At 40.6% G+C, this 24043-nt stretch overlaps 1 protein-coding gene across 2 annotated transcripts in view; it reads right to left on the bottom strand.

The window, feature by feature from the left end:
- The window catches only part of mei-41 (meiotic 41), a 128016-nt gene that overhangs the window by 87167 nt on the left and 16806 nt on the right, over positions 1-24043 (bottom strand). Inside the window, exons 1-13 of one of the 2 annotated variants that reach the window (XM_070531796.1) lie at positions 22156-22203; positions 20171-20352; positions 16320-16387; positions 15122-15268; positions 14407-14504; positions 12503-12595; positions 12362-12423; positions 11204-11299; positions 10987-11101; positions 3190-3442; positions 2130-2204; positions 1857-1970; positions 1074-1268 (exon numbers count right to left, since the gene is read on the bottom strand). In XM_070531796.1, the coding sequence (XP_070387897.1) occupies positions 1074-1268; positions 1857-1970; positions 2130-2204; positions 3190-3442; positions 10987-11101; positions 11204-11299; positions 12362-12423; positions 12503-12595; positions 14407-14504; positions 15122-15268; positions 16320-16387; positions 20171-20352; positions 22156-22190 (1533 nt within the window). In that variant the 5' untranslated portion in view covers positions 22191-22203. Of the gene's footprint in view, positions 1-1073; positions 1269-1856; positions 1971-2129; positions 2205-3189; positions 3443-10986; positions 11102-11203; positions 11300-12361; positions 12424-12502; positions 12596-14406; positions 14505-15121; positions 15269-16319; positions 16388-20170; positions 20353-22155; positions 22204-24043 lie in introns of those variants that run through there. The other variant, XM_065441630.2, reaches the window with a different exon arrangement.

The following is a 24043-nucleotide window of genomic DNA, read 5'->3' as shown; positions in this document are numbered from 1 at the left end:
TCAATGCCTTGCCAGTTTCACGTGGCAGCTGAGCCAGGCATTGAGCAGAGTGAATACCTATGAGTAACGCCTGGGACCACTGGCGTTGTGACGTGCGGACGCATTATATTTTAGTGCGTGGACATATTATATCATGTGGCTATTTTCATATTTGCTGTATTTTCTTTATAGTATGAAAAAAATAATCACGCATAACATAGTACACTGAAAACAACTGAATCGGGTGTTTTAAAATACAATAATTACTTTTCGGTCAGAATTCCCGCCCTCAATTTAGTAATTATTTTTTGTTAATTAATGTAATCTAATTATCGTCAGTTCAATTTTGAGAAAAATCCTCTTGGTGAGGTGCGTCACTGCTAAAAGAATGCCAGTGGTTGTGTCCTCGTATACTCTATATTTCATTTTTAAGACCTTTGCTAATGTCGACAGGGACACCCTGTAATGTATGCAACTCTTAATGACACTCAATTATTAAACAAGAATTTGTAGTATCAGTTGGGCCTGTAAGCAAACGAAAATGGATGAATTTTAAAAATATTCTCAAAAATGTTGACAGTGCAGCTGAATGAACTCTCTTGTACCTATTATCGCTTTATAAAACAAATTCACAGCTTTTTCCCATAAATAATACCAACATGACCTAGTCCTATTACTACCCAGGCTTTTAGTTACCTTATGTGGTCAAGAAACTTAAGGAACAGTGCTTTTATAAATGAAGCCATACAGTACACGACAACATGCACTCATTGTAAACTGGCATGGAGCATAAAACTCACAAGTACTAGTTGACTGTTTAGAAAGTCAATAAACACAATGCATGGATACAATTATTGTGACCAGTTTCACCGAGGATGAGAACCAAGCCTTTAGGAAGCCTCCAGGAAGTGATTTCGTGCAAGTATGACATATAAGCTTGAAGGACCATAGAATAAACCATCAGCTGTGATTCCATCAACTATGCTATTGCTTTCACTGGTTCTCGCCTTTTACTGCAGCTGTTTCATACGTCACATCACAAGATGTCAAGGGCTCTAGCAATGCACTTTATGGAATGATATTTGCATCCATACCTCGACAAATGACAGGGCAGTGGCCAGCTGATTTCCTGAAGCATGGCAGACAAGGTAAGGGAAGATGTGCTTGAAGTTGGTCATTAGCAGGTCTCGACGAACCGACTTAATCTCTTTGGCAAATCCCTTCAACAGGCGAGAGCACACGGGCTCAGCTTGGAGAACCAGTGGGGGCAGCAGGAACCGAAGCATGCTCTGCAGGGTGTGCCAGAAGTGCTCAATGCTGCTTTGAAAATTACTCCAGCACAGCAAGGGATTCTCTTTATGCTGAACTCTATCAAGCTGAGTTCCTTGATAAGCTGGGCAGTTTGGTGGCCTTATGTTATCTACCGACAGACTCGGTGCAATAAGAAACAGAAAGATTAATGCAAACCATTTCATCTGTACACACAGTTTACCAGCAACTCTCGTGGTGCCCCGTCAACTAGTGGTTATCAGTGCTGAGCAGCCAATTGCTTCTGCCTTGCTAGGCTTTCACTTTGTTACTTTCCACAAGGAAAATATGATTAAACTAGCAACAATAAAAGAAGGAAAAGCCGGGATCAGACACTGATCAGTGTAAGGGTTGCAGTATGTAATCAGGTGCATTTCACTTTATAAACATAGATAACACAACTACTTTGTCCGCCCAGAAAGGTGCCCACAATAGTCCTTACATTCATCTTCACACACTGGTTTTCAGCTCATAGCACGAAACAGCTACTCATATGCAAAAACAGACTGTACAGATAACTACGGCAAGTTAAACGAGACAAAAGATGACAATACCAATGCAGAACTTACAATGAGAAAGTTCCGTACGTCAGTGGAGCCAAATATGCCGATCAGGTTGCTGAGAAAGGCATTCACAGAGAAACCACGCTCATGGCATGCCTTGATCATGCTGTCAAACAGAAACTGCAAAGAGAAAAAAAGAGTACAACACAACTGACAGGAAGCACCTGTCACAAATACAAATACTATTTCCTTTTCGTTGTTACCACCAAAAGAAAGGTAATGAGAGCTTGCTTCATCATACATCAGTGAACAGAATGAAAAGAAAAACAACTTGCTCACCTTTCCCACGAGTGGTCGAAATTTCTTCAACAAGATGCTTGTGGTGGAACCTGTGTGCTCCGCTAACTCCACAAGCTGCAATGAGAGACTCATGAATGATAGACTCATGACAATTAGATTTTGACAGAAGTGGCTGCTGGCCAAAAACTAAAGCTCCCCAGGACACATTTTAGCCTTTGCCCTGCTAAAACACAACTGTGTGATAGAGCCTAGCAAGCACTTAATAATTACACATATTTGGTATGCTAGACAGTCTCAATAACTTGTGCACTTTACTGACAGATGGCTCACACAACAAAAAGTATTCCTGGTCAGGAGCTACCACGGACTATGGTAAGGTTTGGTAACCGATTTCCCTACTAAGTCAGGCTGGCATGCTTGATGACAGCTGTGGCTATTGCTATAAAGGATAAAAAATCATGCAAATAGCCACAGATTCAGTAAAATGCAGCATCAGACTCATTCGCGACCTTTGTGGGATAGGGCATGCATACAAAATTATATTTCAGTAGGCAGCAGATAGTGCACACAGCCCAGTTGTTTCCAAAGGCCGAAATTCACAGCATGGTGCAAGTATCAAAACATGAAGGCCAAGAAGGATCTCGGCCCTTATGCTCAGTTTGAGTGCTTCCAGGATCTTCGTATATGTACTTGTATGTCTGTTTGCTTATCCCCTGTTAGCTGGACATATTGATTCTACCTTCATTTAACACCAATACAAAGGTGCTCAACTGTTCATGGGCATCTACAGAAAGGTATGCGTGATTAATTACACACTAAATGAGCAATTTGGTTAGATTAAAATAAATTCTGGGGTTTTACATGCCAACACTATGGCCTGATTACGAGGCATGCAGGAGTGGGGGCCTCCAGATTAATTTTGACTGCCTGGGGTTCTTTAACATGCTCCCAATGCATGGTACACAAGTGTTTTTGCATTATGCCGCCATGGGAATGCGGCCGCTCCGACCGAGATCGACCCCGCGACCTCGAGCTCAGCAAAACAGTGCCATAGCCACTGGGCAAATGTGGTGGGTGAGCAAGTGAGTGAAGCTCTCACCTGTTCACGTGCAATGTCAGCAACGCCTGCTGTGCGACACAGCAGGTGCTGCAGCAGGCATAGCAAAGCAAACGCCTGTGAGTCTTCATCCTTGGCGTCTTGTCCTACGCAGCCAACCGCTGTGAGCAATGTGTCCTGCAGGCGAGCATTTTCCGACTGCCAAGCACTGTTCAGAGTCTGCTTCAACCGCGACACAATGGTGTCACGGACACTGGGGTCGCCTCTCGACATCAGCGCTTTAAGGGGCCGATTCCTGCAAGACACTGCAGTTCGTCTTTGCACTCTTTACTCTTTACTTAAGGACTTCGCTACTTGAGATCAAGGGCATGAGGGAGTCTCAGCTGACGGAAGTGCGATCTTCCTCCCCTTCCCCCCAAAAAGGGATGGCTTGCTGAATAAGTTCCAATTGCTAAACTAGGGGTGTGCAAATAGTAAATTTTGAGGCCGAATTGAATACAAATTGAATAATGGCCAAAGCACATCGGATCAAATTCAAATACTGAATACTTTTCGAATAATGAACATCCTTTTTACCTTTAATATAAACCATTGTTAACAGCCCAGTAATTGCTACATTATTAAGTTTCTATAATTACACAAAAAATTATGAAGTACGCTTTATCGAAAGCTTAAATAGAGCATTATGTGTCCATTTCAGTGCCTACGTATGTTTTTGGCATTCCTTCCTGTAACCTTTTTTACTGCCACCTTGCAGAGGGGGCTGCGAGCCCGTCAAGCTGCCGTTTGTTTGTGCAGCTTTTACCTGCAGTCTCCTCCACCTTTCTTGATGGGAAATAAATAATAATAATAATAATAATAATAATAATAATAATAATAATAATAATAATAATAATAATAATAATAATAATAATAATAATAATAATAATAATAATAACCATCATCATCATCAACAACAACAAATAATCAAGTTACTTTGCTGCATGCATGGCTGTGCATTATCAGAATTAAGTTTTAAACGGCAGCCTTATATAATCCCTTTAGTGTGTCTGTATAACTTCAACACTAGAAAAGCAATTACATTGACTTCAGCCACGGCAGAGCGATGAAAGCAGATATTTTCTAGTTCACTGCAAATGGTGCCACTCTTGCATCAAATAATGTCACTATCCAGCATATTCAGACTGAAGAGAGCACACCGTTGCAGCATTGATAAATAGTGCCACACAACAGCAATTCCCTACGGTCATGTCATGAGAAATTTAAGTGCAAATGATTGTGGTTCAGCTGAAATAGTCTGGCTCCCAGGGTGATGCTGCATGCTTGCGAATTTTCCCGCTTTATATGTCCACATTGACAGGCAGGGGTAAAATTTTCATTTTTCTACAGCTTTATGCTTCATTATGCAGAGCTGGCAATGTTAAGTACTCGAAAACTATTAGAAAAATATTCGCATTTTCGAATAGTGACTAAATGATTCGAGGATCATGTGGACTAGGGAAATGTTCGATTTGTTATTCGATAGTTTCGAATATTCGCACAGCTCTTGCTAAAACTAAACTAACAATGTTACAAGCACGCCCACAGGAAGTTTAGCAATGTGCTAGCCAAAGTTCTGCACACTGAGTGGGTACGCCAGCTGGTTATCCGTCAGAGCCATGACCAACCCGTTCATGTTGTTCATGCAGATTCTTCTATCCGCTGTGACAGCGATGACCAGCACACCCTTCAAGATCCAACCGGCAGCGTCACCCCTGTACTCCCCCTTTTCTTTCTCTGTGGAGACAGCACAAACGGGCCGCTGCCACACCTGGATTCTTGGGCAAGTCTTCACCAGAAACCGGCACACTCAACTTCCATTCCACATGACTATGTAAACAACCTCCTGCCCCGGGATACTTTCAGTGGGCACGTCAGATGGTCATCCATCAGAGCCATGACCAACCTGTTCATGTTGTTCATGCAAGTTAGTACCACATACTCTTCTGTCAAAACTTCTCACCGCTGTCTTGTCTGGCTGGCGTGCCCTTCCAGTGTTAGTACTGTGTGCATGTACATGAAAAAATTTTCGCTCTCGTTACTGCTGCTTAGTGGGGATATTGAATCCAATCCTGGACCCATTAGTGAACAGTTGCTGAGGGAACATCTAGATGGCCAAAAGAACATGCAGAAGCGATTAGATGCCATTGAGTCTGAGACCATGGAAGCCATAGCAGCGAAGTATGCGTAACTCAGAGCACACTTCGAGAAGATGCAATGAACAATAAAGGATCTAGAAAAGAAACTAATTGATTGAGAAGATAGGAGCAGACGAAACAAGCTAATAGTTTTTGGCTTTAAAGAGGATGCAGACAAAACACCGAATTCCCTATTGACTACACTAAATCAAGAAGTATTTGTAAGCATGTTCGAGTACCTTTCGTTGAAAGACTGCACAAGAATGGCCGTAAGCAGGCACAGAAGCACCAGCCTGTCATTCTAAAGTATATAGACCACCGAGAAAAAACAAATTTGTTGAATAACTGCCACAAGCTCAAAGGGCAAACTATTTCGAAAGATTTTTCAGCAGCGACACGGCAGATAAGGAACCACCATTGGGACAGCACAGCTAACGATAGGAAAGCAGGTATCAAATTAAGGCTTCAGTACGACATGATTAAGGTTGATAATCAAACATATCAATGGGACAGTGCATGGATGAAACCTGGGATTTTGCATCAAGAAAGCCCTAAATGACAGCAATGACCCTGTTCCTGTGTTAAAAAATAAAAACAAAAGTTTCTGTGTTTAAACGTAAATGCCCTGAGCATAGTAAACAAAACCACCAAATTGGAGAGCATCATAACTGCCCATAAATCCCATGTTTTAATAGTAACAGAAACTTAGTTGCATAGTGATATCACCGACTCTGAAATAACCCCTCGCGGTTACAGAATCTACAGACACGACAGGGATTTCCGTGGTGGCGACATTGTAATTCTCTTCCAAGAAATGTTGAGTGTTGCTAGGCTGCCTGATATTACAGAAATTGAATGCATTGTTGTGAAAATTTTTCTTAACAAGTGCAATCTGATCATAGAAGGCTTCTATTGGCCTCTGAATTGCGACACCACCTTCTTCAAAAACCTTAATGAGTTCTGGTGTGCCTATAGGAATAAGGGCTGCAGTATGCTACTTGCAGGTGATTTTAATGTTCCATCTGTAAACTGGAATAACGATTTCCCAGAGCCCCTCTCAAGTGCTTCTGAGCCTTTCGTAGGTATAGTAGTGCTCCACCTTTCACAGCTTGTCAAAAAACCTACCCATATTTGAAACAATACACTATCAATTCTGGACTTTTTCTTTGCAAATGCTGCCTTTGTCAGCCGCAACCCGCAAATTCAGATTTTTGAAGGTATATCAGACTACAAAATTGTGTACCTTACGTTGGAAGTGAATTATGCCCCGCAGACTGAAAAAACAAGAAAGAATTGTCCCAGTTTCTGCGCGTGCCAGTGATATTGATGTATTGGACGCACTAGATAGCTTTTTTTCTGAATTTCATGCCCTGTGTGAATCAAACGAACATTCTACTGTTGAAATATGGGGCTACTTCAAGTTTCTGGTTCTGAAATGTATCTGTGACTTTGTACCTGTGAAGTGAAAGGTGCTGAGGAAGTGCAACCCTTGGGTAACAAAAGAAATAGTATGAATAGAACGGAAGCTGATAAAGGCAAGACAACAACATAAGCAATGCCCAATTGTTCCCACAAGCAAAGGTTTCTCGTCTTACGTACATTATTAGCTGATAAGATAAAAAAAGCAGAAGGATACTACCAAAAAATAACACTAAGAATTTCCTTTTCTCATCCCCAGGAAAGTTCTGGCAGCAGTTATCGCCAAAAAAGAAAGCTGCATCCAAACTCTGCATCGGTGATACCGTTTTAACCGACAGTGCCGAAATCACAGATGCACTCAACCAATACTTCTGCTCAGTGCTTCCGTGTGATGACAGTATCAGCCCACAGTTCCCTAGCTGAGGAAAGTGTGTTAGCACTTATGCTTAATCTCGATGCTAAAAAATTGCCCGGAGCTGATAGAATTCCGAATGCGTTTCTTTTCCAGTACGCCGAGTGGTGTTCAAAGTATTTAACCCTAATATTCGAGAAATCACTGTCATACACGGAAATCCCAGCCGATTGGAAGTACACAAAAGTCATCCCCATACCAAAAACGATAAATCCGTCTCTCCTCGCATCATACAGACCAATATCTTTACTCTGCACATGCACAAAATCCCTCAAACACATAATTAATTTTATACACATTTCCGCCTTTCTAAACGACAACGCAATAATCGACACAAGACAACATGGTTTTCGGCGAGGTTTTTTTGACCGTAACACAGCTCGTGGAAACGGTTCATAACTTAGCGACAGCTCCAGATAGACAAGGCCAATTTAACTTACTATTTCTCAATTTTGAAAAAGAATTTATTGCATCTCACTTCAAATTACTGCATAAACTAAAACCCACTTTAAAAAACGACACCTTAGTTAACTGGATTAAAGCATACTTCTCATTATGGAAACAATGTGTTCAAGTCAAAGATGCAGCTTCGACACCCGGAACTGTAGACTGGCATTCCACAAGGATCAGTGTTAGATAAAGGTCAGCGTCAAGATAAAGGCTTTTGCAGATGACAGCCTTTTGTATAACGAAATAGGCAACTGTATTGATCAGGAAGTTTTAAACACCTCGCTGTCTATAATACAAATGTGGTGCTCGAAATGGCAGATGACTATTAATCCCAAAAAGACTGTTGCAATGACCATTACTCACAAAAAGAATCCCTTAACCTTTACTTATAGTATTAACAACCGGTCTTTATCTGCCATGTCTACATACAAATACTTGGGAGTAATAATTACATCAGATCTTAGGTGGAACGAGCATGTGACATACATTTATAATGAAGCAATGAAGAAACTAGGTCTTTTAAGGCGATCAATAGGAAACAATAGGAAACACTTCACCAGAAACAAACTTTTAGCATAAAAAACACTTGCCTGAACCATTCTAGCGTACGCTACAATTTTCTGGGATCCATACACACAAACAAACATCACTAAAATTGAGGAAGTCCAAAGAAAATCAACTAGGTTTACTTTCAATTTGTACAGTTGGCGCATGTCCCCATCATCTCTTCTAGGAGCTGCAGAACTGGAAAACCTTGCAACAAGGCGTAACCAAGACAGAATCAAACTTTTCTACTTACTCTATAACTGTCAATTAGGAATAGATAAAACATCATATATTCTACCAGTTAGCCACTGCTGCACATGCTCTTATCACAACAAAAAGGTTAGAAATTTTTCTTGCAGGACCAGTGTATTTAAAAATTTCTTTTTCCCACGCACGGTTTCCGAATGGAACGCATTACCCGCCACAGTTGTTGACTGCCCAACAGTTTTATCATTTCTTTCTGCACTAGTGAATAAACCATAGCGTTCATGCCCTGTCTATGCCCATCAAATCATGATGATGAAAAGATTTTTCTCGTGCTACTTATTATGCAGTTCGTTGTTCAGTGTCTGCTATCTCGTTTGATATTTCTGTTCTGTTCCAAATGCCCACTCCTGCCTAAGGCTTGGTAACAAAGCTGGCAGTACTTGTAAATAAAATAAATGTACAGGCAGGGTAAGAAGGCTATGAGATGTGGGATCTGAGAAAAAGCTGACTATTTCGTGAACCTGGCAACGTAGACTGGATTTCAAATGTGCTTCGTGTACTAGTGTACATGAAAAAAAAAAAAAAACGGTGTTGTACTGTTTTAATGGCTGCAAGCATTCATATAACACATTCACAGCAGCAGAAGAAACATGCTGATTTGGAAGGTTGCTTATTTTTTGCTGTGCTTGCTATGCATTTCTAGAAGATTTTTTTTTTTTACCAGCTGGTCAATGAAATGGCAGAGTTTTAAGAACATGGCAATATGTAGTTACTGTGTTTCTTCTTTCTTTTTAGCGAATAGGCGAGATTAAAATCAGCAAATCCTGGTGCTTTTCATTTATTGGCATGTCTGTATTCTGACATGTGGGGCCTATTGGAAGTTTTGAAACTGGTACAGCTGAAGAACTCGATTAGAAGTTTGGAGTGTTACCGTCCCACGAGTCCTGCTATAACCGAAATCTATTCTATAGTTTTAGCAACCCTGTCATGACCAGATGCCTTACTTTACACATTTCAGTGTTTGCAATAGTGCTATATATGAGTCAGCCTAAATCTGTGATCCTGAGTATTTTTAAATGCTTAGCACAAGAAAACGCTAAGAGAAAGAAGACTGTCACAAAATGAAATAAAGCAGTACAAGAAAGCCAACCACACACCGAAACACTGACAAAAGTCAAAGCTTCATTATAGTGTACAGAATTCACCTTTGTTACCCTGTGCTTCACTGCATAATTGATGTAAGCAAAGAAAGCTATGCAGTCAAGTGTAACTATTTTATGTTTACAAACAATATCACAAGGCATAGATGACGGCTCCCACAGAAGCGCAGTTATCTGACCGTCTTTTTGCACAGGTAAGCAGCTAGCTTTGCCATGAAACTTGGACAGATTAAATGCAACTGTAGGGCCACCACAGACATTTTCCATTGGCAACTGCCCTGAGCCACACACACAATAAATATTATATAAAGAAAACTCTCATGATAACTTGTGTAAAACAGACTGCACAGTTGCGATTGCGAAAGCAGAGTTGGAGTGTAAAGTTCAGTGTTCGTATTCAAAAAGATGTTACCAAAAATTTGTTCGTGTCTACAGTGTATAAATCTTATGAAAAGTCAGCTAACAAAGATGCCCCCACAAACCTAACAATTCTTGTGGTAACAAAGAGTCATGTAATACAAAAAAGGAAATATTTTATTAGGAATTATTTTCTATGCTTTGTGCTCCCTTTATAATATCCTAAAACAGAACTGACAAAAATTTCATGCCCCACATTTCCTGTATTTTTTTGGTAGTTGTAGAATCCATTTTTATGATACGAAGCCTCAATTCCTCAAGAGTGCGACAAACAATTACAGCACCTTTTATACAACCTATTCGATACTTATATCAGGCACAGCGTGGTTATGGACGTGAAGCAGGAGACTATTCATGCCACTGAAAGCGGAGGTAGCACTCACGTATCACAAGCAACCTAACCTGCCTGCCAAGTGTGGTGTGTTGAAGGCAACACAATGACCATGTCACTGAAAGCTGCCAAGTCAGCCCTTCCAACCGTGCGCTTATTTCGGAAACAGAGGGAAACATGCTGTCCCCTCCTATCCCGTTCAGTGCTGAATGGGGTCAGCTTTCGGAAGCATGGCCATAGTGTGCCCGTGTGTATCAGTGGTGTCATATTATGAGACCACCACGACTGATTTCGGAGACGTGATGAGTCTCCTTTTTCACATCCAGAGCTGCACTACTCTTGACGGCCATTTTGAACTGGTTGCACTAAAAGGCAACAATTATTTGTTGTGCTCTTGGGGAATTAAGGCTCCATAGTATAATTATTGGTTTTATGGCTATCTAATAAAGAAGTAAAAGTGAGACAAGAATTTTCTGGCGGTACACATTTAAATGGTGTGTAAATGAAGCTGAATAGCATATAAGAGGATAACTGCAAAATACAGTAGAACAGCCATTACACCTTATTTTATGCCTGTGATTCATAACTCGTTCATCAGTTTAATCACACTTCTTATTATTTTAACAGATTCAGTACAACAAACTGAACCAACACATAGCAATGTCAAAGTGGTCTCTATAGTTCATTATCACAGTAGAGGGCAATCAGCAATGTACGTACCCAAACTTCATCCTGACAGTATAGTCAGCATCTTCCAAAAGGTCAAGCAGACTTGCAATCAGAGCATCATCTATGTGAAGGTGGCAAAGGACTCTTGGCAAGTGGGAAACCATGGCTGCACAAGTTAAGACAAGATGCATGCCCTTGGCTCACTGTGTTTCATATATACAAAAGTCAACAACATGAGCTGTCTATAAAGGCTATGAACGATTCTCACCTTCCCTAACGGAACTGTGACTGGAGGTGCACAGCTTGATGATGCAATCACACATGTATTTGCTGTCACTCACGGTAGCAATTAGTGACCGGCTTTCTGAGCAAAAAACAAAGCATGACAAAGAGGGAATACATGTACTAAAAGCAAACAACTGTCACCCAAACAAGATTAGAGAGAGCAAAAGTTAATAATGACGTACGCTTTAAAGGGGCCACGACATGGTCGTCTAAATATTCTCAGTTTATCATTATAATTAAGAGTAATGTGGCCAGTTAGGTTAAACACCCAAAAATACTGGGCACTCAGAGCACATTTTAACCAGAGACTTCAATTTGGAGTCACTGCCTTTAAGCCCTTTCTAAAAATGCCAACTGACGTGGCATAGCCTGTGTGACGCCAACAAGTGCGGGAGCACCACTGATTCGTCTGCTCCAAAATATTCTGAAACCATGTGAACACCATGCAGAGAGGCTGCATGCCCACCGCTGAGCAGCTTCTCCAGCAGAAGGCACTGTGCACGATGGCTTGCCCTGATAGTGAGCAACTGCTTCTGGATTGTTTTAACAGCACAATGCGCTCACAATTCTTCCACTCTCGCAATAAAAACAGCACAAACCAGAAAACACCTGCAGAAATTATCTCAGACTGACCGTTGAGATGCACATGTGAAAACAGAACCACACATGTACCGCACACAAAGGTGGTACCCAAGGCGTGGTGACATTATGTGCTTCCGGCTCCTGCAATCATTTATGGCACTTGCAGCACAAAAAAAATATGGCCTCCAAGATTAGCTTCCTATTACTCCTGGGGAGCCATCACTAGGTGTCCAATTTGGACATCGCCTGTTGACCCTACAGAATGCAATTCATTCTATCACCTGTTAATGTTACCAGACTGCTGTACAATTTAACCAAAATAGCATAAAAAATTCAAACACAAATTTTCCATTGCACAGAATGTGCTTAAACTTTCCCTGCAGTATGGTTTAATATGCAATGCATAATTCGAGCTTAAAAATTTGGTGTCACAGTTTCTCGAAGATTATTTTACGTGGAATATACTGCACGTAACTCAGGTCAGCCCAAGCAAATGCAGATATTCAAAGCTTGTAAAGCAAATTTGTGCTTAAATAGGACTGTTTTCTACAAATTTTACCTGCTTCACACGCAAAGCAGCATACAGCAAGTGGTTGCTGCCAGTCATCTCCAACTTGAAAGCTAAGAAAAAAAGAAATGTTTAATGTATTTGTTAAAGAGAACAATTTAAATATGCAAGCATTGGCAAAAGCATACATGCCTTTTGGCCTTTCCCGACAAGACACAGCAGAGGTCCCGAACGCAGTCGACCCATGACAACAAATTTGGCTCAGGCGCTCTCTCGATGACTGAGCTAAAAGTGAACAATGTTAAATGATGATTCAATAAACACAGAAGAAATTGAACAATGAAATAGGGGGACACAACAGGCAAATATAAAGTCAAATTAAAGTGATATATTAGTGGTCTAAGATTTCCAAAGCATCACTTACTGAAAACACCGCTTTCCTAAGCAAGTTTTTTTCTGCTGTACCAAACCTCTGCACAGGGCAAGACTGATCTTTCTAAAGTTGAGAAGTTCAATCTATCGATCTGTATTAACTTGATATTTCTCAGCAATATCACTTGAACAAATGCATTCAGTCTATGAGAGACTATGCAAAGCCTTTGGACTGCTTGTCTTACCAAGAAAATGCAGTCAAACAGAATATTTTAAAAGATCTGCTGCACTGAATATTGCATAAATATGAAAGACAGGCACAAATGGTCCACCCAGTCAGAACACCCGCTCACTCACACTCACACATTACTTAAAGGTAGCAATTTGCAGCACAATTTGTTAAAATACCATGTCTCGATGCACTAATTCCCTGTTATGTTCAGTATAAATTCCAAGTACTTTGTCTTCAGCAATGCGAAGCAAAAAAGAAAGTAGATTTTCTCAGCAATTAAATGGTTGCGATGTCTTTCACTGTTAAGGCACATGGCACGTGCAATGTTTCGACGTTAACGACAGATGGCACCACCATTCTTCTTACCGAGACAATGACAACTCCATTCCCATATCACCATTGCTGATGCCTATACTCCCTTTCATACATAGCAGGCAACACTAAAAAGGCTTCTTTCTCTCACTACTTGCATTTCCAACATGTCATCATCTATGAAAAAAAGATACGTATGTGTCATGTAATTCAGTGTAACATTAAATGTCTCACCTTTTCTGTGCAAAAATATGATGCAATTTTCCCATCAAGAGAAGTCACAGGTCTAAACCTGTCTGCAGTGAATGAGCAGAGTGACACCTTTCTGCAACCGGCGGACACAGCACACCATCAGCACTAATGGCCAAAACATAGTGTCCTGAATACAAGCAGCAGAAAAGTGCACAAATAGTAAAGGATTTGACATGAACTTCACATACACAAGTTTTAATGGTTATATGTAACGTAGTTAGTATTCTGTAGAAAGCGTCCCAGAACAAATAGAACTGCACTGGGAAATGCATGGACCGAGATTTCTATGGCCGGACTACTTGTACAGCTTCCTTAGTGTTGCCTGCTAAGTATAAGTACAGTCGTGATGTAATCTCCACAAAACACATTAGTACTGCCTGCAAACATGACACTGCATAATATATGCTGCGAATTGCTACCCCTTTGTGAAATCTGACTGCAGACAAGCCAGTGGTCTAGCCAGATGAGCCATTTATATGTCTCCTTCATTTATGCAACATTCATTACATTTCCTGTTAATTTCCAATAGCATTCTCTGCACTAGTTAGGCCAAAATTAAATTCTGGGGTTTTACGTGCCAACACCATGATCTGGCTATGAGGCACCACATAGAGAGGGACCAAAGATTAATTTTGACCATCTGGGGTTCCTTAACATGCACCCAATTCACGGTACCCACAGGTACGGGATTGCATTTTGCATTGCATTTCGCCCCTATCTAAATGCGGCTGCCGTGGCCGGGATTTGATCCCGCAACCTTGTGCTTAGTAGCACAACGCCAAAGCCACTAAGCAACTGCAGTGGTTACAGTAGGCCAAGAATCTGTTGACAGAAACTGGAAGCCTTGACAGTGCCTGGCCAAGCCCCTGAAGAGGCCTATTTGGTGTGAACTAGTCAAACCTGGTAACTCAGGGGCAACATGTATCACCTGATGGTATGAACCACAGCAGTGGATGCATTCCGCCGCAAGATGCAGTGGCACAACAGCCGTGCGGCGGCCCTCTGAACTTCGATCGATCCTGCAGTCTGGAAAACACAAGTGCACCATCAGCACAGAAAGGGTTCAAACACAGCACTTCAAGATGCCACACACAAAGTTTTAGTGTCTATTAATAGGCACACACACTACAGAATAAACAGGTTACGGCATGCTGACTGTGCATGCAGTCCAATTTACTTTACTTAAAACTTCACAGCACATCACATTTTGAAATGAACAACTAAAGATGCCAAAAATTAACTTAAGTCAGCGTTTGCATGCACCACCATTAGCATCTCAAGAACACACATGGTGACTTTGAATATGCATGCTCATTGCCTATTCCTAACTTTCATTAGATACCCATCATTTGTTATGATGTTTTATTAAAATATATCGAACAAAAACTTGGAAATGCGCCTTTTATTAGGCTTCATCACACTCTGTCAAATGAGTTCAAATGAACATAAGAGTGGAAAGCAACTGCAATTACACATAACACAAACCACTCGTGACTAAGTTACTTATTTAGACAGCGCATAAGCCTTTCATGACATATTATACATGATCAAATAAGTAACATTTCCACACAAGTGCTGTTCTTAAAGTGTTCATAATTAGAGCATTCACGCTACCAGGGAGGATGCAGCTGAAGTGTACATACAAGTGCATGGCTCAGCAAGGGCTCCACGTTGAATGTTCCACGTGGCAGAAAACTGGCTACAGTTAGACTTGCACAAAGTAGATCGTCAGACCCTTCTCCTTCAAACTGAAGCTTTGTATCTGAAGACTCAAGGCCAGGCACCCTTCCCTGTAATGCAGATAGGTGCAAAAATTTGTAACGTATGATGGCGCTCAAAGCAACAAAACTAAAACAATGACAGAGCCTCAGATCACAGCAAGGTTTCAACAAGTACTTCACATCCAGTGCAACAAAGAAATGTCGTCAGTATAAATCATATGGGTGAGCAATGTTTCTTAGGAACAGTGCTACAAATGATATTTTCAGGTGCATGTAAGTATGCCTGTCCATTTGTTTGGAAAAGCAACATAATCAAACACTTCCATCATTAAATGCAATTCTGAAATGTCACTGCTTTGAAATATACCGTATTTATTATCATATAAATTTCACGTTGTATTAACATCTCTTAAGGTGCTTTTTACCCCAGTACCAACTGGGTGCTGAAGTACATCCCTTTGTAGGATAGTAAAGCAACCAAATATTTTAAATGTATGTACAAATGTCAATGTCTGTTGCTTTTTTACCACGGACTACTTTATCACCTTTTAACGCTGCTAGCTGCTGTCGGCCCTTATTACAGGAGCGAAGACCAAACAAACTATAGCCATTGTCATTTGCACAGCACTAAAGGGTTACAATTTGCTGCTACAAACTCGTACAATGCTTCGTTAATAATATCTATATCTTGGCCCCCTGACATGGCATTCTCTGCCACACTCGTCGCCCTCATCTCTAGAGAAGACTTGCCTCAAACAGGCAAAATTAAATCAAATGAAATTATTGGGTTTAACATCCCAAAGCAACATGAGGACTATGAGAGAGACTCTAGTGGAGAAGGAAGGGCTCCCCATTAATTTCAACCACTCGGGGTTCCTTTCCATGCACCTAAATCCAAGTACACGAGCACCTTTTCATTCCACCTCCATCAGAATGTGGCCACCACAGCTGGCAATCACACCTGCGACCTCGCACTCAGCAACAGAATGCCACAGCCATTGAGTCGCCTCAGCTGGTATGCCTTGTACAGCATACTACACGTACCCATCGTAGGAATTCATCTCTAAAGGCACACCAGGCAAGTGGTCCAGCACTAAATCAACAGAAGAAGCAAACTTACAAATCGGGTGTTCCATGCTACTGCAATGGCGGGAAAGAAGCTGAGGAGGTCACTTGCACTTGGTACTTCTGAAAGATGGTGTGTGAAGAAAGAGAAAAGCTATGTGGTAGAACGTCACTCAAAATTTACAACAGATGGAGATATCAAATCCTCTTCCTTGTACTATAAGGCAGCTCAGAAACTAGGCTACATCTCCATTAATTATTAAAGACATTATCAAATGAAAGTGTTATTACTTTTCTGGGTGAATAAACATGATTACAATCATGCTTACAACTTTAGAAAGTGCTACAGGGGCACGCGCCAGAAGGTCTCCTTGCAGTTGTTGTGTACTGAATATATTTTATGATAATGATGTAACATTTGACATCAAAAACATAGGGCTAACAAATGAACTAACCTTGAAGGTTTGAAGTGGCTTTAGCAAGAACAGAGTGCAAGCAATATTTTTTTTGTGTGTGCTGACAAAAATTTTACAGGGACAGGCAAACACGAAACATTGCATGCAGTGCATGAACCTATGCAGCACAGCAACACATATTTAGTTTAAGGTACATTAATTCGGTCATTCAAAAATAGCTAACAACGATCAACAATGCAATGCTGGTGACTTTGCAGAGATTCAATAAAGTGAAATGGCTAACTAATATCAGCTTTAAAGGAGTCTTACTGCAAGGATATTCTAAGCTAGAACTAGAAGAAATAACCATGCACAAATATGGCAATCATGTGCGGTAGAACAGCTATGTCAGTTGTGATCCTGATTTACTGCACTAATTCCCAGCAATTCACTGCCACTGCTATTCTAATGTTTCAAAATTACTTGCATCTAAGATGAAATGCCAATAGACTGACAGATCATCACGCATAAGAACTGACACCTTACAAACAAACAAAAACATCAATAAAATGAAGTGATGGCATTGCAATTAGGATAACATGCACAAAAGACCACTAGCTTAAAAGATGATGACAATGGTAGTACTATATATAAACATATATAGCAAAAGTGCCTTTTCACAATTTGTCACTGTACTGTTATAAACATAATGAGGAGAAAAAAATACATTAGGAAATGGAGGACTGTCTTTAAAATGTCTTTAAATGTCAGTCTGTCTTTAAAACATTGCGAGAAATGGGCAAAGACATTAAAGAAAAGATCAAAGTATCTAAGCAAAGTTATATTTCTTTGCTTGGCACAAAGTTAAAAGGAAGCCCTAAAGAATTTCGGAAATCTGTGAAAGCGAATAGTAAGGAGATGACCACAATCCCTAATTTAGGAGTTGGTGAGAATACCACGTACGACGATTACAAGAAAGCTTGCTGTCTGAATTCCTATTTTAAATCCGTCTTTTCTTCTGCTTACACCAACGACTTATGTGAAGTACATGAAATGACTCATGAGAGCATGCCCATGATTACTGTCACGTACAATGGTGTCCTTAAGCTGCTTACAAATGTAAAGGCGAAAGCAGCTTGTTGTCCTGACGGTATACCATCTCATGTAATAGGAGCTTGTTCTGAAGCAATAGCCCATTTCCTAGTTGCGTTATTTAATAAATCATTGCACACCAGTTCATTGCCTGCCCAATGGAAGGTAGCTAATGTGGTTCCAAGTCATAAAGACAGTCATAAAAATTCCGTGCAAAACTACACGCCCACGTCTCTGATGTGTGTAAGTTGTAATACTATTGAGTATATTATTTACTCTGCCATAATGAAACATCTACATAACAATAACTTCTTTTCAAGTTCCCAACATGGGTTCAAGCCTGGATTGCCATGTACGACGCAACTTGTAGAGTTTTGCCATGATCTGTTTTTTTCTTATGATCCAGAATTTCAAATCGACTACATAATTTTCTATTTTAAGAAAGCTTTTGATACCGTTCCTCATGCTTTACTAATACATAAATTATCCTGCCTCTCGATACACCTTACTACAATCATTTGGATTAATAGTTACTTAACTGGGCGCACTCAGCATGTTCTGGTCAATGGAGTTTCATCAACTCAAGTCACCATAACCTCAGGCATACCGCAAGGTTCAGTGCTGGGGCCGTTGTTATTTTTAATTTACATAAATGATATTGCGGAGGGCTTTGAATGCAAAGTGTGTTTATATGCAGATGATTGTGTTGTTTATAGAAATGAGCAAAACATACGGGATGTCTCCAGCTTACAGAATGACCTTAACAGGATTCAAGCATGGTGAAAAAAATGAGACATGTCTTTAAACAGTTCAAAATGTCAGTTCATGTCATTTACTCAAAAGCGTCTGCCGGTAAGATCACTGTATAATTTGTATGGCCTTCCTCTTGAAAAAGTTTAGCATTATAAATATCTTGGTGTCTATATTTCAGAAAACTTAGAAGTGGAATAAACATATTGAATATCTCACTTTAAAGTCATCCAGAATATTTAACCTTATCAGACGAAGTTTTTATCAGGCCCCTTTAAATGTAAAAGAACAACTTTACGTTACAAATGTGCGTCCAATTCTGGAATACGTTAGTGAAGTGTGGGACTCTTAAACCTCGTACCTTGTTGAAAAACCTCGAACGAATTCAAAACCTTGCTGCCAGGTTTGTTTCTGGCAATTATGACTTGCGCAGCAGTGTCTCAGTAATTAAAAGAAAATCTAGGCTGGAAATCACTAGTGCATCGTCGTATGACTGAAAAACTGCAACTGTTAAGTTGTCATCTACCTTGTACTCTTTCAAATATGAACTCAAGAATTATTTGCTGTCTGATTAATTTCCTACAATGTTATTTTGCTATTTAGAAGCTGTGTAATTACCATTGATTGTGCATCTTTCCTCTTCCTTTTGTCTTTTGTGTGTGTCGTCACTCAGTTTCTTGGTTATATTTTGCTAATTTTATAATTTGTTTCCCTGCTCTGTATTCTGCTTTATTTTTTTTATATAACTTCTAATCCAAGGGTTCCGGTGCAGTCTCTGACTTTGGGACCCTTGTCTGTATATATACCATTTTTTGTAACAAATTGTTATGAACGAATAATAAACTGAAACTGAAACTGTTCTTCTAGATATACTCTGGTGTCACCGGAATAGACAAAGGTCTGTACATTTTGCCTCCCCACTTTGTCTCTCAGCGATGCAATCATGATTATGAAGTTCTTGAATTGCGCTGTCGCACTGAAGTTTTCTGCAATTCATTTTTCCCGCACACTTCAGCTCTATGGAATAGGCTCCCTCAGAGCATTAATCAATGTAGAACCTCTTCCGAGTTTAAATCGTTCTTATAGTCAAATTTTCCATAGCTGCATATTACCCTGTTCCATTTGTTTTTTTTTTTCACTTGTCTTGGTTTATGGTTTGCCTATTGAAATAACTTATCTTTTCACTTGACTGTTTTCTCGGTTGCCTTTGCTTATGTTTTCCTGATGTTAGTCTTACTCTTTTTTTATCTGAGCTTTCTGCGTATGTACATTCTTTTTTCTGGAGTCAGTCCTTTCTGTACCAATGTATCTCTGTAGTGGCCTCCTGCTACAATGCCCTTATGGTGCTGCAGGTATTTGAATGAATGAATGAATGAATGAATGAATGAATGAATGAATGAATGAATGAATGAATGAATGAATGAATGAATGAATGAATGAATGACCTTTAACCTTTTACCATTACACTTAGAATAAGTTGTTAATGATGTTAACTGCATATCATGCAGTTTTTTTCAGCACTCCTTACTACCGCCTTTACTACAAGGCCAACATGAATATGTTCGCGTAAAATTAAAGAGAAACCTAGTGCTGTTCTCGTGATAAGGACGCTGCCAAAGCTCAATGTGGAGACACATTGACAAAAGGCTAAGCAATATGTTCTCCTTACCTTGACATCTCAGGAGGAGCACAAGAATGTGGAAAACATTGCATAGCCGCTCATCATCCAAGCGACACTCGAGGCAGTCCTTGAGCAGAGCCAACACCATCCGCTCGCTGCTGACATTAAGCTGCACACGCATGGTTGCTTTCTCAGCTGCTGTAGCTTTTGCTTCATTCTGTGAGTTGGAGCTGGGAGGAACAGAAAGAAATATCCCATTTTCCGGACTAGTCCACAGACCATACATATCCAAAGGTCGAAATTTTGTGCGGTGTGGACTTTAGATGGACGTGGATTATACATGATTAGATCTTTTTTAGATTATAGCCACACTTGAAAAATATTAGGCATGACTGCACCTGCAAACCCTTACCAGACAAAATCACACAGCTAAAGTAGTTACTCAATGAGCGTCACTGTGCACAAGCAATATTTTGAGATGATTGGCAACTCCAGGTATGCAAGCAGCTAAAGTGGATGTTTAGTTTCTGCAGATCATGCAGTGAATGCAGACTATCCAAAGAGCTCATTTTAAGCCCAAATCTGTCCCTACAGATTATTCACCGAGCGAGGACTATATACAGTATAATCTTGTTATACAGAATCTCAGGAAACCCAAAAGATATTGCTACGTAAAATGACAACATGTAACAATATGTAGCTTTGTAACTATATGTTCCAATAAAAAGAAGTTCCGTTCACCGAGAAAGCTGTACTGTGGTGCAGCACCTTATGTTATACTCCTTCTTAACCCTGTTGTCAAAAATGTTGAGTATTAAGTGAATGTAGCAGCTAGTTACAAAAAACAGAAAACGACAAGGCACTTAGAGCTTCTTCTGTAACCATTAAAGTTACCAATCAATAATTTGAACTCAGTAGGGAGTGCCTAGAAGGCCAAATAAATGAATGTCTAAAATATTGGATTCACCAAAAGTTAAGTGACCTAATTATCCTCCAAGTGGCGATAAAAGAAACAGAAAAAGAAAAAAAAATTGACCAACAATTACAATACTCCCAATACGAAATTTGAATGTAACTCTATACGTGTTTCTATTCGCGATATAATGGCTGGCGCGGACAATCTGTCTAGTGTGGCACATTGCAAATAGAGCGAGATGTTGCGCGACTGTCTCACTAATCTGAAGACTGAGAGGCAGCGTGTGGGTGACACGTGGGCACGAGTCACAGCAGGCGCTGCCGACAGACCTCCCAGACGATGTGCACTACTCTTGCACCATCTCGTAGCCATCATTACCAGACTACGCTTTTCTTCTCCCACTTTCGCCATAACCGCCTCCTCCTCCAATTTCCTCCTCGCATCTTTCATTTCCCCGTTGCACTCCACATTCGCTCTTTTATCCTTCACTGAGGTCGTTTGCACGGTTAAGCCAATGCTCACAGCAGGAATGGGCACCTAAGAGCGGCACTCTAAAAAAGCTTGCCAAATGGGTTGCTGCACACATATATGCTCACATGCAACCTGGTCAATCTGTACTTTGACCACTGTCATGCTGTCATCACAGATAGACCAAAGTGTGGCTAATGCATGCACCGAATCTGCATCCTCTGTCAACTTGAGCAGAGGTCTGCTGTGCGCCGATAGCCAAATAACAGCGAGTTCTCTTGCAACAGTCATTTTTCTGATCCTTCCCTCACTTCATTGCCTCCTTTGTTGAAGCAAACATCAAGGGTGGAAGTGTCACTATTTAACACACTAAGAAAAACGTTGAATGCCCAGCATGTGCCAAGCGTCCAGCAAGAATGACTTTCTGCACAGAAGACAGATGATGCAAAAAAAAAAGCAAATTCTGGTTCTCTGAGGGGAAAAAAAAAACCTCCTTTAAGCTTGATTCTGCAGTTGTGTTTATGGGAAGTTGCAAACATTTTGGTTCCGATTAACAAAGTTTTTTTACGTTGATAGAAAACAAAACCAACCAATCGAGAGCTTGCAGTTTCATTTAACTGGCAATTCCATTAAAGCGATTTCCACATACCAAACTTCTACTGTAGTGTAGAAAATGTGGTACATAGATGTGAAGCAACTTCTCCTGAAAACAGACAAAACAGCAACAACAATATTTTTATAAGCCTGAAAACTTAAATTTAAAGACTGTGCCTTTTAAACACGATCACTAAGAAACTTATCTAACTCCCCTTAAACTCAAACTGTTTAACAGAACATTTTAGCCTTCAGAGTTTCTAATCCATGCACACTCATGTGGTAACTCAAAGTGAATGCAATCGAATGCTGTGAAAGGAGTAAAGCCTGTGCCCTATCTATATCACTACAAAGACTTGCAATGCTGAAAGTGATTAATAAGCCAATCTAAGCATAACCTCAGAGGTTTTACAAAGTGGTAGCAGCATTTTGAATCTGGATAAATTTCTTTATGGCCTGAAAACATATTTGATGAAAGAACATCACTTGTAGTAGACAAGTGTTAAATATTCTTACTAAGAAAAAATTGGGCAGGTTTCCCAAGAGCACATGATGAAGGGCAATAAGTGTGGTCAGTATAGCACAACATTCAGGTTATAAGATACAAAGGAAGAAGGATTCAAAACACAATTGAATGACAAGATACCAAATACAACAAGATATCTGAACAGCAGTCAAATATATGAAACATATATATGTAGCAGCACATTTACTCAAAACCAATGAGATTTGGCTAGTGTACCATTCCATTCTATGACGGTACACACAAAGAACAAATATTTGACAAGGCTGGTGATGGCAAAATAAATTATAGTAGTGTGGTGTCAGTCACTGTAGACTTTTCTACATTGGAGAATGCAATGCATCCTACTCTATACCCATACAAATGGCCACGCTGCCATTAATATGCTTTTCTATATCGGACAGTCGGGGCATGCCAAAATGCTCCCAACCCACAATACAACCCATTCCTTATCCTACCCTAGACCAGTGGGAAGCAGCATTGTCCAGCCCAAGCTTACAAGACCAGCTATGGCTGGTGGAGCAGGGGTGACGGGCAGTTCTGCTGCTGGACTTCTGTACTGAGGCATCCACCCGCCGGGGGGTGAAGAAGCAAGACCAGCTTCCTCCAGCCAATCCCTCAGCCTTCAACGCTGTGATAAATTTTTATACTACCAGTACATCACAGAAAGCCTAGTTGACAAACAGGAACTACATTCGTAATTGTTCATTTTCAAGAGATTACTTCCTGTGTGCATTGATTAGCAAAGCCACTCACAATATGTCCATCAGGAAATTTTATCAAACAAGGCGATCAATCACCCTGAGAGTGATTGATCAGGAACATAGTACCTGTAGCGCCAGCAGCATGAGCCTTTATTCTTTATTTTTCTTGCTATCTAATCCTTTCCTAATGAACTGACAGACTTACAGAAAAGAAAGTTAAAAATATGAAATCGTGGGGTTTAACATTCTGAAAGTGACCGATGGGTTAAAACCAGTGGCGTAGCTAGGTCGTCTGGCACCCGGGGCCCATAGGTCTTCTGCCCCCCCCACCGGATGTAGCCGGCGGAAAGGGTGTCTTCAGGTGTATATGACACCTTCCCCCTTACCCCCCCCCCCCCCACTGGCCCCTTGCACCCGGGGCCCACGGCCCCCCGGCCACCCCTGTTGCTACGCCACTGGTTAAAATTTATGAAGAATGCCATATCAGAGGGCTCCAGATCAATTTTGATCTCCAGGGGTTCTATGAAACACACCTAAATCTGAGTTTTATTGCATTTTGCCCCCATTGAAATGTAGCCGCCACGATTGGGACTCAAACCCGTAACCCCGTGCTCAGCAGCAGAACGCCCTAGCGACTAAGCCACCGTGGCAGGTAGAAGAGCAATATGTCAGTCTAGTCTGACCTTGTGCTAGTTTCATGAAACTTTAAAGTGAAG

Source organism: Dermacentor albipictus, chromosome 1 (assembly GCF_038994185.2).
Source record: "Dermacentor albipictus isolate Rhodes 1998 colony chromosome 1, USDA_Dalb.pri_finalv2, whole genome shotgun sequence".
Lineage (NCBI taxonomy): Eukaryota > Metazoa > Arthropoda > Arachnida > Ixodida > Ixodidae > Dermacentor > Dermacentor albipictus.
Note: the sequence above shows the minus strand (reverse complement) of the source record. Positions and strands in the feature narration are given on the sequence as shown.